Consider the following 14,915-nt stretch of genomic DNA (forward strand, 5'->3'; position numbering starts at 1 on the left):
TTGAGGCCTCGAGCTGCTCTCTGGGGAAAGCTACCGCTGCCACTACATCTGCCTTTTGGGATGCAGTTGCTTGACATTTTGGTTTCAGCTTGTCGTCCCTGGAAGGCAAAGTCAGGTGTGCGGAGGGCGTTTTCCCCATGAGTCGTCGTCTGTCGTTGCTGCCTCATAAAGCCCGTTGATGGAGTTCCTTTCTGAGGACGATAAATCACGCAGTTAAGTCCCCGTGAAGAGGAGCTTGGACAGCCTTTCTCTCTCTCGGGCTGAGACGGGTGCGTCTGCACTTGCTGGTGGGGTCTCGGCCCGGGACGGTCGAGGGCCACCGCCTGAGTGTTCATCAGTCACGTCCAGAGCTGGGGTGGCAGGGGATTAGGGATGCTACAACCTGCCTAGGACCCCAGAGCCCTTTGAGGTTACTAAATCTTGGCCTGGAGCAGTGGATTTAGAGGAGGGGGACCCCCTCCTCCTCCTACCCCGACCCCAGTTGTTGGACTGCTCTCACCAACTGGGGTGTCCGGGTGCCCGAAGCCCCCAAACTAAACTCCCAAGCCTCAGTTGGCTAGAACACCTGGGCTCTCTCCCTCTAGACTGTAAGCTTATTTTGGGCAGAGAATGTGTACGTTTATTGTATTGTACTCTCCCAAGTGTTTAATACAGTGCTCCATACACCGTAAGTGCTCAGTAAATGCAATTGGTTGAATGAATGAGTGAAAGTTGTTGCCACTAGTGAGGTTGAATGCCAACTGGTGGTTTTGGGGTAGTTTTTTTAATGTTATTTCTTAAGCATTTACTATGAGCCAGTCACTGTTCTAAACCCTGGCGTAGAGACAAGCTAATCAGATTGGACAGAGTCCCTGTCCCACATGGGGCTCACACTCTTAATCCCCATTTTACAGATGAGGTTACTGAAGCCCAGGGAAGTCAAGTGACTTGCCCTAGGTGACATATTCATTCATTCATTCAATAGTATTTATTGAGCGCTTACTATGTGCAAAGCACTGTACTAAGCGCTTGGAATGTACAAATCGGTAACAGATAGTCCCTGCCCTTTGACGGGCTTAAAGTCTAATCAGGGGAGACAGACAGACGAGAACAATGGCAATAAATTGAATCAAGGGGAAGCACATCTCATTAAAACAATAGCAAATAAATAGAATCAAGGTGATGTACATCTCATTAACAAAATAAATAGGATAATGAAGATATATACAGTTGAGCGGATGAGTACAGTGCTGAGGGAATGGGACGGGAGAGGGGAAGGAGCAGAGGGAAAGGGGGGAGAAGAGAGTTTAGCTGCGGAGAGGTGAAGGGGGGGTAGAGGGAGCAGAGGGAAAAGGGGAGCTCAGTGTGGGAAGGCCTCTTGGAGGAAGTGAGCTTTAAGTAGGGTTTTGAAGAGGGGAAGAGAATGAGTTTGGCGGAGGTGAGGAGGGAGGGCGTTCCAGGACCGCGGGAGGACGCGGCCCAGGGGTCGACGGCGGGATAGGCGAGAATGTTGGACGGTGAGGATGTGGGCGTCAGAGGAGCGGAGCGTGCGGGGTGGGCAGTGGAAAGAGAGAAGGGAGGAGAGGTAGGGAGGGGCAAGGTGATGGACAGCCTTGAAGCCTAGAGTGAGAAGGCAGAGCCAGGATAGAACCTAGATCCTTCTGACTCCCAGGCTTTATCCTCTAGGCCGGGCTACTTCTCTAAGCACTCAGTATGGCCTAACTGGAAAGAGCCCTGGCCTGGGACTCAGAGGACCTGGGTTCTATTCCTGGCTCCTCCTCTTACCTGCTCTGTGACCTCGGGCAAGTCTCTTCACTTTTCTGTGCCTCAGATTCTCCATTTGTAAAATGGGGATTCAGTACCTGTTCTCCCCACCTACTTGTGAGACCCATGTGGGACACCGACTATATAATCGACCTGATTAACTTCTATCCACCCAGTGCTTAGAACAGTGCTTGACACATTGTTGTCTTATGTCGTCGAGTTGTGTCCGACCCATAGAGACGCCACAGACACATCTTTCCCAGAGCTCCCCACTTCTATCTGCAGTCGTTCTGGTAGTGGATTCATAGTTTTCTTGATAAAAATGCACAAGTGGTTTACCAATGCCTCCTTCTGCGCAGTAGCAGAGTCTCTGCTCTAGATTCTCTCCCATGCCGCTGCTGCCCGGCACGGGTGAGTTTTAACCTGTGGCAGATTGCCTTCCACTCACTAGCCACTGCCCAAGCTAGGAATGGAATGGACAGGCCTCTGCTTGACTCTCCCTCCCGTAGTCGTGACTGGTAGAGGGCTGGAAACTCTCCAGGTGCGACCCCGAGAGGGGATGACCACTGCTATTATTATTGATAATAATAATAATAATGTTGGTATTTGTTAAGCGCTCACTACATGCCGAGAACTGTTCTAAGTGCTGGGGTAGATACAGGGTAATCAGGTTGTCCCACGGTGAGGCTCACGGTTAATCCCCATTTTACAGATGAGGTAACTGAGGCACAGAGAAGTTAAGTTACTTGCCCACAGTCACCCAGCTGACAAGTGGCAGAGCCGGGAGTCGAACCCATGACCTCTGTCTCCGAAGCCCAGGCTCTTTCCACTGAGCCACGCTGCTTCCCTATCACTACTTGTTGACGCATAGTAAGCACTTAAGATATATGATAAATAATAATCAAAATCATAATAATAGTGTGGGACAGGGACTGTGTTCAAACTGATTTTCTTGTGTGTATAGCAGCGCTTAGCACAGTACTTGGCACATAGTAAGCACTGAACAAACACAAGGATTACTACTGTTGAACTCAGAGACCATCCCCCTGCCCCCCAACCCCCTGTGAATACTTTGTTCCTCAAGCGGCCAAGAATGTGATCCAAGAAGTCAGTCAGTCAGCCGTATTTACTGAGTGCATACTGTGTGCAGAGCACTGTGCTAAGCACTTGGGAGAGTACAATAGAACAAGAAGGGAGGCCACAGGCCCCCTGAGGGCAGGATTAGGAGGATTTTCCTCTTTGCCACTGTTTTGCTGCGGGCAGCGAATATGTCTGTTGTTCTACTGTACTCTCCCAAGCACTTAGTACAGTGCTCCCCACAAAGTGTGTGCTCAGTAAATACGATCAAATGAATAAATGAAGAAGCAAGAGCTACTGGGAGTAATCCAAACTCTGGCCTGGTGTGTTTCTGTTTCCAGAGGAGATGGAGTGTCTCTCCGGTTCACAGGAGGACTGAGTGGAAGCTGGTCTCGGGTCACAAGAGTAACGTGTGGAGGCTGAGATACTTCTTGAGTGGAGGCGGGAGACCCTCAGGGGCCGGGCAGGTTGGCTCTGCGCGCCTTCTGTCCCGCATGTTACAGCTTGCACACGGGATCGCCTGCAGGCCCGGCGGAGGGGAAGTAAGGGGCTGCCCCCGCCACCGCCTACCTCCCCACCCACGAGCACACCTGCCCGTGCTGTTTAAAGTCGGTTTCTTCCCCCAGGGCGTTGGGACTCCGAAGCCTGGCAACCATTCGGTCGTTGGTTTGCTGCTAAATATCCCAAGGGCTCCAATGCCAGAGGGGCCTCTGTTGGGCGTTGTCTATACCCTAAGTGCCCTTTGAATCCTGTTGGTAAACATTGGTACGGGGGTTTATGAGCTGAGGTGAAATTTCTTTCCCAGAACCACACCACTGAGGGCTGGGAGGAGAAGGGAGCAAAAGATACTGGGAGTTCTAGGATGGGGTTTCAAAGGTCAAAAATCAACCGCCTCCTCAGCCAATTGCAACTGAGTCCTGCCCTCTTGGGGAGGAGGGGAAGAGGAAGATGCCTCCATGCGCCATATCTTTGGAAAGCTGACAAGAAGGCTTCAAAATCCTTCTTTTCCTCCTCCGACACCCCCGACGCTTTCCTGGACTATTTTTGCCAGCAATGTTCTAACCTCTGCATTCCCCTGTCTGCTGGCCCGGCAGACCCAGGTCTGATGCCAGCCGGGGGGGGTTTGGGTTTAGCTGTCTCTCCGAACCCAGCTCCGTGGCTGTCGGTGGGCACTGGGCATCATCTCGTTTCTGCCTCAGTGCTTAGTCTGGTGTCTGACACAGTGTAAGCCCTTAACAAATGCCATTATCATCATCATCCTGATCAGCAACTTGGAGTTTATGCAGCCGTGTTTTCTCCAAAGAGCCCCAAGCTAGTGATTTGGCTTCACGGGAGAGGTTCCATGGCAATACGGTAGTGCTGGGGGCTGGGAGCGGGGAGGTGGAGACAGGAGGAGGGAAAATTGGGTGGGGAGTTGCCAGATTAATCAGGGAGGGCTTTCTGGAGATGGGGAGAGCAGGAGTCTGCTGGATGTGAAGTGGGAAAGAGTTCCAGGCTGGGGGGAAGAGCATGAGCAAGAAAGAGCTTGATGGCAATAGAGGAGTACTTGCTCAACTGCTTAGTACAGAGCTCTGAATAGAGAAAATGTTCAATAAATTCCACTGATGATGATGGCGACGATGAGAGTGAGGCACTTTGAGTAGGTCGGCTTGAAAGGAGTGAAGCAAGGGAGTTGGGTCGTAGTAGGCGAGTTCAGAATTCGCATCTGATCAATTTCCTGAGACCCCAGGTCAGTGATGATTTAAAGCCTGCACAGTGACTCGCTGTGCCTCGGTCTTGCTATTTGCAAATGGGGTGGAAGATGGAACCACTATTAATGGTGACTGGGAAGTGGGCTGCAAAAACAGATTCCTTGAAGGCTCAGCAGCATTAAGGGTGTGCAGCCCCAGCCCAGGGGCCTGGGGATTTCCTTGGGGTGATTAAACCGAGGGGGCTCAGGTGGGGAGGGAAGATTGCCCTCTTGGTAGTGAATGGTGCCTTAGTCCTGCCGTCAGTCGGTCAGTTATATTTATTGAGCTCTTACTGTGGGTAGAGTACTGTACCAAGCACTTGGGAGAGACAATATAACAATATAACAGGCCCATTCCATTCATTCTTTCATTCAGTCGTATTTATTGAGTGCTCACTGTGTGCAGAGCACTGGACTAAAGCACTTGGAAAGTACAATTCGGCAACAGAGACAATCCGTACCCAACAATGGACTCACAGTCTAGAAGCGGGGAGACAGACAAGTGCATTCCCTGCTTCCAACGAGTTTATGGTCTAGAGGTCCTCACCCCGGCCAACCGACTGGCCTTGCGGTTGCCCTGAAACTGAAAAAAGTCCTAGAACCTGGGTTCTGATGCCGACTCTACTCTTTGCCTGCTGTGTGACCTTGGGCAAGTCACTTCATTTCTCTGTGCCATAGCTCCCTCATCTGCAAAATGGGGATTCAATACCTGTTGTCCTTCCCATTTAGTCAGCAAACCTCATGTGGGACTGATTATCTTGTACCTACTGCAGAGCTTAGTAGAGTGCTTGACATATAGTAAGTACTTAAAAAATTCCATTATCAATCAGTGAATCATATTTATTGAGCACTTACTGTGTGCAGAGCATTGTACTAAGCGCTTGGGAGAGTAGACTATAATGGAATAACAAACACATTCCCTTTCCGCAGTGAGTTTACAGTCAAGAGGGTGAGTTTAAAGTCTAGAGGACTTTACCATCATCATTATTATTACTGTTATTATTATGATCATTCATTCAATCGTATTTATTAAAGCACTGATGAATACCACAATTATTATTATCATTTTAGCCAGCACTTAATGGATATCACAATTATTAGTAGTAGTCATGCTCATGTCAGCCAGTGGTGATCCCAATGGTATAATGAAGTCCTTTAGAAACATTTGCTTGTCACAAGCTCAATTTTGACTAACCTTCATGAATGTTTCCTCTCTTTAGCCACAATCAGCAGACCACGGCATTTAGACATCCTGTGACTGGGCAGATTTCTCCCGAAAACCTTGAATTCATCCTGCAAGAAGAGTAAGTGTCTTTCATCCATTTTGAGTTTGGGTGCCTACTCGGGGAAGGGAGGTGGGAAAGTGAGACTGACTTCTTATTTTGTTTTTCTGTTCTCTAAATGGGGAAGTGAGTGAGAGAGTCGATTGAAAGGGAACGAGTGAATGAAAACATTTCTGAAACTCCAGAATTAGAAACGTGCGAGGGAGTTGATGAATGACAGCCAAACTTTCAGACAGTCACAAACAGAGCCTTCAGCGCACGTGGAGAAAAGATTGTAAGGCGGGGTCAAATCGCTTAACTTTGAATTTTTTTTTTCAAGTGCTGACCGGCCTGTGCAGGTGAAGTCTCGGTTAAGTGATCTTGAAAGTAACTACTCGGAGTTGTAAATATCAGTGTCCTTTACAGCAGCTGCCTGCTCTGGAGGACTTCTTGCTTTATGGGCTAAAAAACATAATAATAATAATTACGTATTTCTTACACGCTTACTATGTGCCAGGCACTCTACTAAGCACTGGGGTAGATTCAAGGCAGTCAGGTTGGACACAGTCCCTGACCCATGTGGGGCTCACAATCTCAACCCCCATTTTACAGATGAGGTAACTGAGGCATAGAGAAGTGACTTGCCCAAAGTCACCTAGCAAACAAGTGGCAGAGCTGGGATTAGAACCCACAACCTTCTGACTCCCAGGCCTGCACTCTATCCATTATGCCGTACTAAAATAAGGAAGTAGGGAGATCATATTTGCTATTCAAGATGACTTCGTGGGAAGCGTTACTTTTATCAGGCTAGGAAAATCACCTTTATGAAGCAACTTTTATCAGCGTATCTGGCAGTAAAACAAGCTATGGGCTGGCTTTCTGAGGATTTCCACATTACTTGTTTTAACTTGTTAACGTGTTTTAACTTGTTAGTGGGGCGGAGACAGTTCAGTTATGGGAGGGAGAGCAGTTCAGTTATGGGAGGGAGAGCTCCATTTTATCTTATGCACCTGTAGGGTTGAGAGCAAAGTTCAGGTCTCTGGATATTATGATAATAATATAATAAAATACCATAAAAATGAATAAGAATCCAACTCATTATCATATCTCACTTTAGGCTTCAAGGCTCTCCATCGCCTTGCCCCCTCCTACCTCTCCTCCCTTCTCTCTTTCTACTGACCACCCCGCACGCTCCGCTCCTCTGACGCCCACCTCCTCGCCGTCCTCCGTTCTCGCCTATCCCGCCGTCGACCCCTGGGCCACGTCCTCCCGCGGTCCTGGAATGCCCTCCCTCCTCACCTCCGCCAAACTAATTCTCTTCCCCTCTTCAAAACCCTACTTAGAGCTCACGTCCTCCAAGAGGCCTTCCCAGACTGAGCTCCCCCTTTTGTCTCTGCTCCCTCTGCTCCCCCTCTACCCCCCTCTTCACCTCCCCTCAGCTAAGTCCTCTTTTCCCCCCTTTCCCTCTGCTCCTCCCCTTCTCCCTTCCCCTCCCCTCAGCACTGTGTTCATCCGCTCAATTGTATATATTTTCATTACCCTATTTATTTTGTTAATGAGATGTACATCACGTTGATTCTATTTATTGCTATTGTTTTAATGAGATGTTCATCCCCTTGATTCTATTTATTGCTATTGTTTTTGTCTGCCTGTCTCCCCTGATTAGACTGTAAGCCCATCAATGGGCAGGGACTGTCTCTATCTGTTGCCGATTTGTACATTCCAAGCGCTTAATACAGTGCTCTGCACATAGTAAGCGCTCAATAAATTCATTAATTCATTCAGTAGTATTTATTGAGCGCTTACTATGTGCAGAGCACTATACTAAGCACTTGGAATGTACAAATCGGTAACAAAGACAGTCCCTGCCCTTTGACGGGCTTACAGTCTAATCGGGGGAGATGGACAGACAAGAACAATAGCAATAAAAGGAATCTAGGGGATGAACATCTCATTAAAGCAATAGCAAATAAATACAATTAAGGCGATGTACATACTATTGAATGAATGAATTAATATCCTAAGGATATTAATAATAATAATGGTATTTATTAGCTATGTGTCAAACACTGTTCTAACTGTTGGGGTGGATACAAGATAATCAGGTTGGACACGCTCCCTGTCTTAATCCCCATTTTACAGATGAGCTAACTGAGGCACAGAGAAGTGAAGTGACTTGCCTAAGGTCACCCAGTAGACAAGTGGTGGGATCTGGATTAGAACCCATGACCTCTGACTCCCAAGCCCGTGCTCTTTCCACTGAGCCATGGAAGCAGCATGGCGTAGTGGATAGACCACGGGCCTGGGAGTCAGAAGGTCATGGGTTCTAATCCCAGCTCCACCACTTGCCTGTTATGTGACCTTGGTCAAGTCACTTCACTTCTCTGGCCTCAGTTACCACAACTGTAAAATGGGGATTGAGACTGTGAGCCCCACATGGGACAAGGACTGTGTCCAACCCGATTTGCTTGTATCCACCCCAGTGCTTAATGCAGTGCGTGGCACATAGTAAATGCTGAAGAAATATCATTATTATTATTTTGCATTTCTATACTACTGTTTGTTCTCACTCCCTTACATATCCATTTTTTCTTTCTTCTAGCTGAAAATTATTTTGTGTCTGTCTCCTCGCTAGACTATTAGATTTGCATTTGGATTTGTACCCTTTATTCACCCCACCTTCAGCCCTAGAGCATTTATGTCCATATCCATAATTTATTTTAATGCCTGCTTCCCTCTCTAGACTGTGAGCAGAAATGACTCTACCAAATCTGTTATATTGTACTCTCCTGAGCGCTAGTACAGTGCTCTGCACATTGCAAATAATAAATATGATAGATTAATAATAATAATAATAATGAATAATCATGGTACTTAAGTGCTTACTATGTAACGATTACTGTTCTAAATGCTGGGGTAGATACAAGATAATCAGGTTAAACATAGTCCCTGTCCCACAGGAGGCTCACAATCTTAATCCCCATTTTACAGATGAGGTAACCGAGGCATTGAGAAGTTGTGACTTGTCCAGAGTCACACAACAGGCATGTAGCAGATCTGGGATTAGAACCCAGGACTTCTGACTCCCAGGCCTGTGCTATTTCCACTAGGCTATGCTGTTATCAAGGATTGATCCTTGATAACAGACATCATGTCTGTTGAGTACTGTGCTCTGCACACAAGTAGATATCCAATAATACTCTCGATTGAATGATGTTCTGCCCAGAAAGTCACTCCACTGACCCACTGTTAATCACCAGTATTAAGAAGAGCTCAGGAAAAGTATCATCAATTCTTTCATTTTAGAGTCTCTTCCTCAGGTCAGGCCAGATAAGTTTCTCCTTAATAATAGTAATAATAATGACAGTAAGCGCAGGGGAGGATACAGGTTATCAGGTTGTCCCACATGGGGCTTAAAGTCTTAATCGCCATTTTACAGATGAGGAACCGAGGCACAGAGAAGTTAAGTGACTTGGCCAAAGTCACACAGCTGACAAATGGCAGAGTTGGGATTAGAACCCATGACCTCTGATTCCCAAGCCCGTTCTCTTTCCACTGAGCCACGCTGCTTCTCTGTCCTTAATGTCATTTTAGACACTGAGCTCCCTGTGGCCGGAGAACGTGTCTACCAACTCTACCATATTATACCCTCCCAAGCAGACAGTGCTCCGTCAATACCATTGATTGATTGATGTACATCATCACTTCATCCTTCCTCTGAACCAAAATGATTTGATAGTTGTAAAATTCTAAACTGTGCTTGCATGTTGGGGCTTATGTTTCAGCTCGTGTAATAACAGTAGTAGTAGGAGTAAATATTCAGAAAAATGGCACTAGTGTCTTTCCTTTCAGAGGAGGTTAATTTTATTTTGAGTATGATCTACAAAAAGATAAGGGCAAGCGTGCTGTTTCATCATGTTGGTAGGCTCTGAGTCAGCCTCGAGGACTTCTTTCATTAAACAAGAAAAATTAGCTGCTTTTTTTTTCAACTTTCCCAGAGAGAACATAATAAATTAAGTAATAACGGCTCCTGATGTTTTTCTTCATGAAAATCCAGGATTTCCCACCCCGAGCCAAACTCTTGGTCCTAGTCGGAGGGGTGGAATTAACCTTTTCCTCTCTGTTTCCTCACCTGCATTCATTCATTTATTCAATCCTATTTATTGAGCATTTACTGTGTGCAAAGCACTGTACTAAGCTGTTATTTCTAATGCTTTTAATGACTCCAAGAAACCAGTTTTCCTCTCCTTTGCCCTGACTTGTTGCCTTCCTTGCTCTTCCATGCTTCCAGATCTCCCTCTGGACTTGGAGGTATTTAATTTGTATTTCATCCCTCTGGCTCAGAGACCATTTGTTCAGTAGCCATCCGGCTGTGATGATTTAATTCACAGCAACATGGTGCGTGGGTGTGTTTGTGTACAAATGCATTTCGTCTTAGAATAGTGGGAAGGTGGCGACAGTGGCTTCTGACCGTTGTGACTTTTGACTCAGTTGCAAGAAGCTTGCGAGTCAGTCAGTTGTATTTATAGAGCACCTACTGTGTCTAGAGCACTGTACTAAGTGCTTGGGAGAGTACACTATAACAATATAACAGGCAGATTCCTGCCCACAGCGAGCTTACAGTCTAGAGAGAGAAGCTTGAAATTCTGCTCCTCTAGCCAAAGCACCCTACCGCTCATATTGCATTAATTTATTCATTTAATCATATTTATTGAGCACTTACCATGTGCAGAGCACTGTAGCAAGCACTTGGGAGAGTGCAAAATAACAATAAACACATCCCTGCAGTATTGTATCTAGCCTTGCCCTTGTCTTTTGTTTTGTTTTTCTGTCTTCGTCGCTTCATTTTGCCTCATTTATGCTTTGTCTAAAACCTCATTCTTAGATTGTGAGTCTCTTGGGGGCCAGAGACCGTACCTAATTCTTAGCCGCGTATTTTTCTCCAGAGCTTAATTACAGTACTTGGCTCACAAGTAGGTGCTTAATATATACTATTACCGTACTACTAAACAGATAGCTCTCTGAGCAGGGTAGAATCAATTAATTATAAATATTGAGTGCTTACTATGTGCAGAGTACTGTACTTAACAGTTGGGGGAGTACAATATAAGAAACATAACAGACATATTCCCTGTCCACAATGAGCTTACGGTCTAGAAGGGGAGACAGACATTAATAGAAATAAATAAATTACAGCTAGGTACCTAAGTACCGTGGGGCTGGGAGAGGGGATGAATAAAGGGAGCAAGTCAGGATGACACAGAAGGGAGTGGGAGAAGAGGAAAGGGGGGCTTAGTCAGAGGTGGCCTCTTGGAGGAGATGGGCTTGATGTACTCCGTGCTTGGGAGGGTACAGGATAACAGAGTTAGTAGTCACATCCCTCTAGATTAGAAACTCGTTCTGGGCAGGGAGCGTGTCTGCTAATTCGGTTGTATTGTCCTCTCCCAAGCACTCAGTTCAGTGCTCTGCATATAGCAAGTGCTCAATAAATACCATTGATTGACTGATTGATTCCCTGCCCACTCCGAGTTTACAGTCTTGAGGAGGAGAACAAATCTGGTTCCCCAGCCTGGCTCTGGCCCCGGGCTCCTCGTTGTCTTTGGCTTTGGAGTATCACCTCCAGATAAGTTGATTTTCAGAGCTAGGGCACGGAAGATCATTTCCTTTTGTACCAGACTTCAGAGTTCAGTAATCAGGAGAGATTCAAGGTTGCTCTGCCAAGATGTCTTCTCGTCCCCCCTCTACCCTCCTTGTGGGTAGGGATCACGTCGACCAACTCTGTCATATTGTACTCTTCCAAGTGTTTAGAACAGTGCTCTGCACACTGTAATGGCTCAATAAGTATGACTGATTGACTATTATTACATAAGTATTGGGGATAGATATTCATTGCATGCCTTGTTTTAAACTTGACCGTGTCCAAACCTATTTGGAAGCACTGCATTTTGAAGGAATACATATTCTAGATAACTGTCCTAGTTTCTATTTTTTGAGTACCTTTGGTGGAAATAAAATAATAGAGCATCTAAATCAACGCTGAATATTCCATTCTAAAACAAAGCCTGCCTACAAGCTGTTGACTGTGAAGTGCTAGTAATTTATTGCCAGATAGAAACATTATTACTGTAAGTGTTTTCTTCTCTCCCCTTCTCTCCCACCCCCTTTATTTTGTTTATCCCATATTTCTTCTCCCACCTCTGCCGATTTTCCTACTGCTTCTGGACCGTATCCCTTGTTTTGAAATCTTATCTCTCCCCAGGCCCAATTGTTCTACCTTACCTGACAAGCCCTATCTGCCGGCTCTTTAATCATTTCTGTCTCTCTTCTCTGGATCCTTTCCAGTTTCTAAAGCATAGTGACCGAAGCGGGATGTAGTTTTCTGAAAAGTATCTGCTCAGACTAGTGGAAACTAGTGACTCCAAAACTCTGCACTTCTTCCACACCCAGTCAACCCCAGAAAAGTGGAAATCAATATGGCCTAGTTTGTCTTATTCTACCATATTCTTCAACTGTAAAAAGGGGATTCAATTCTACTCCCTCCTACTTAGACTGTGAGCCCCATAATAGGCAGGACGGTGTCCAACCTGATTAACCTGTATCTACCCCAGCGGTGCTTAGACCAGTGGTTGATACATAGTAAGTGCTTAACAGGTGTAATAATAATAACAATAATATAATGGAAGGATTGCTTCTGGCCTCTCATCTGTTCTCCTTCTCTTATTACATCCCAGGATATAGCTGGCAGTGTCACAGCCTTATATGGATAACACAAATATAACTCAACTGTGGTCAACTTAGACCTTCAGATCCTTTTCGGCAGTACTTATGCCTAGTCTGACTTCTGCCAGTTGATCATTTTGGAGTCTCAATACTATCCCTACTGTGTGTCCTTGTACCTATCCCTTCTGGATTTCATTCTCTCTCTGTGGGGTGATTGTCCCTCCTATTTAGCCTGGGTAACCCATGAGGGAAAGAGATTGGGTCTGATCTGGTTATCTTGGATCTACCCCAGCTCTTAGTATGGGGTTTGGCACATAGAAAGTGTGTAACAGATGCCACCATTATTTATTATTATTATTAGTAATAATAGTGCACACTGTGGTGAGGACTATATGTCCTGCATTAGCCACTCCTGCCCCCATAGGTAAATTTCCCATTCAGTGGCATCGTTCTCTAGTATAAATAACATATATAAATACATATACAGGGAATGCATCCGTGAGCTCTGATGTGTTCTCCCAAGAGCTTAGTACAGTGCTCTGCACACAGTAAGTCCTCAATACATATGATTGAAGTGTAAATATATATAATTATATATACACTTCATATAACTTATATGATTTTTTGTTGGCATTTCTTGAGTGCTTACTACGTATCAAACACTGTTCTAAGGGCTGTGGTAGGTACAAGTTAATTAGGTAGGACACAGTCGCTGTCCTGCACGGGGCTCAAAGTCTAAGTAGGAGGGAGTTGGATTGAACCCCCATTTTGCAGTTGAGGGAACTGAGCTACAGAGAAGTAAAGTGATTTGTCCACGGCCACACAGCAGACAAGTGGAGGAGCCAGAATTGTTGCCAAATTGTAATAATAATATTAATGGGGAGTTGTTAAGTGCTTACTCTGTGGCATGCACTTTTCTAAGCACTGAGGGAGATACAAGGTTATCAGGTTGTCCCACGTGGGGCTCTCAGTCTTCATCCCATTTTACAGATGAGGGAACTGAGGCCCAGAGAAGTGAAGTGACTTGCCCAAGGTCACACAGCTGACAAGTGGCGGAGCAGGGATTAGAACCCATGACCTCTGACTCTCAAGCCCGGGCTCTTTCCACTAAGCCACACTGCTTGTACATTCCAAGCACTTAGTACAGTGCTCTGCACACAGTAAGCGCTCAAAAGATAAGATTGAATGAATGAATGAATTAGAACCCAAGTCCTCCTGACTCCCAGGCCCGTGCTGTCACCCCTCAGCCATGCCGCTTCTCAGAAATGGATTGTAAAGATGAGCCAGGGCTTTAAGAATTTTGTAATAATGTTTACAAATAGAGTAATCAGAATCGATAATTGGCTAAACACACACACACACACAAGTGTTGGGTATGGGTTTGAAGGAATATATGAATTCAAGAGTGCACTATCAATCATTCGTATTTATTGAGTGCTTACTAAGTGCAGAGAACTGTAATAAGTGCTTGGGAGAATACAATAGAACAGTGTTCCCTGCCCATTACGAGCTTATGGTCTAGAAGGGGAGCAAACAATATATAGAAGCAGCATGGTCTAGTGGATAGAGCATGGGCTCAGGAGTCAGAAGGGCCTGGGTTTTAGTCCCGGTTCTGCCATTTGCCTGCCATGTGACCTTGGGCAAGTCACTTCACTTTTCTGTGCTTAAATTTCCTCATCTGTAAAATGGAGATTAAGACAGTGAGCCCCATGTGGGACAGGGACTGTGTCCAATCTTATTATCTTGTATCTACCCCAGTGCTCACTACAATGCTTGGCCCATAGTATCTGCTTAAAAATATTCCATTAAAAAACTACAGTGACGTTTAAGCGCTTACTTTGTTCCAGGCACTGTACTGAGCCCTGGGATGGGTACAAGTAAATCAAGTTGGGCACAGTCCTTGTCCCATGTGGGGCTCGCAGTCTCAACCCCCATTTTACAGATGAGATAACTGAGGCATAGGGAAGTGAAGTGACTTGCCCAAGGTCACAGAGCGGACAAGTTTTGGAGCCAGGATTAGAACCCATGTCCTTCTGACTCCCAGGCCCGTGTTCTGTCCAGCATGCCATGCTGCTTCTGTGTGCAGATTACTGAGCACTTGGGAAAGTACACATTATAATAGAGTTAGTAGAGCTCATCCTTCCTACAAGGGAGAGCCAGATGTTTAAAGAAATTACAGATACTGGATACTGTAGAGAATAAAGATATTTAAGTGAATAAATAAGCCCCTCTAGACTGTAAGCTAGTTGTGGCTAGGGAACGTGTTATATTGTACTCTCCCAAGAGCTTAGTTGGGTGCTCTGCACACCGTAAGACCTCAATAAATATCACTGATTGAGTGTGTAGGGGGTTGGGTACATATCAAAGTGCTTAAGGGGTATTCA

The 14,915-nt window shown here is 45.7% G+C and overlaps 1 protein-coding gene and 1 non-coding gene across 8 annotated transcripts in view; one reads left to right on the forward strand and one right to left on the reverse strand.

Annotated features, from left to right (window-relative positions):
* Positions 1–14,915, forward strand: part of PLEKHA7 (pleckstrin homology domain containing A7) — a 243,919-nt gene that overhangs the window by 129,996 nt on the left and 99,008 nt on the right. For all 7 annotated transcript variants that reach the window (XM_029059746.2, XM_029059747.2, XM_029059748.2 and 4 more), the window contains one exon: positions 5,770–5,853. In XM_029059746.2, the coding sequence (XP_028915579.1) occupies positions 5,770–5,853 (84 nt within the window). The remainder of the gene's footprint in view (positions 1–5,769; positions 5,854–14,915) is intronic.
* On the reverse strand, positions 2,165–2,302 carry LOC114810614. The gene has a single exon (XR_003758310.1). It is a non-coding gene; the product is annotated as a small nucleolar RNA SNORA7 (small nucleolar RNA).

This window comes from Ornithorhynchus anatinus, chromosome 3 (assembly GCF_004115215.2).
Source record: "Ornithorhynchus anatinus isolate Pmale09 chromosome 3, mOrnAna1.pri.v4, whole genome shotgun sequence".
NCBI lineage: Eukaryota > Metazoa > Chordata > Mammalia > Monotremata > Ornithorhynchidae > Ornithorhynchus > Ornithorhynchus anatinus.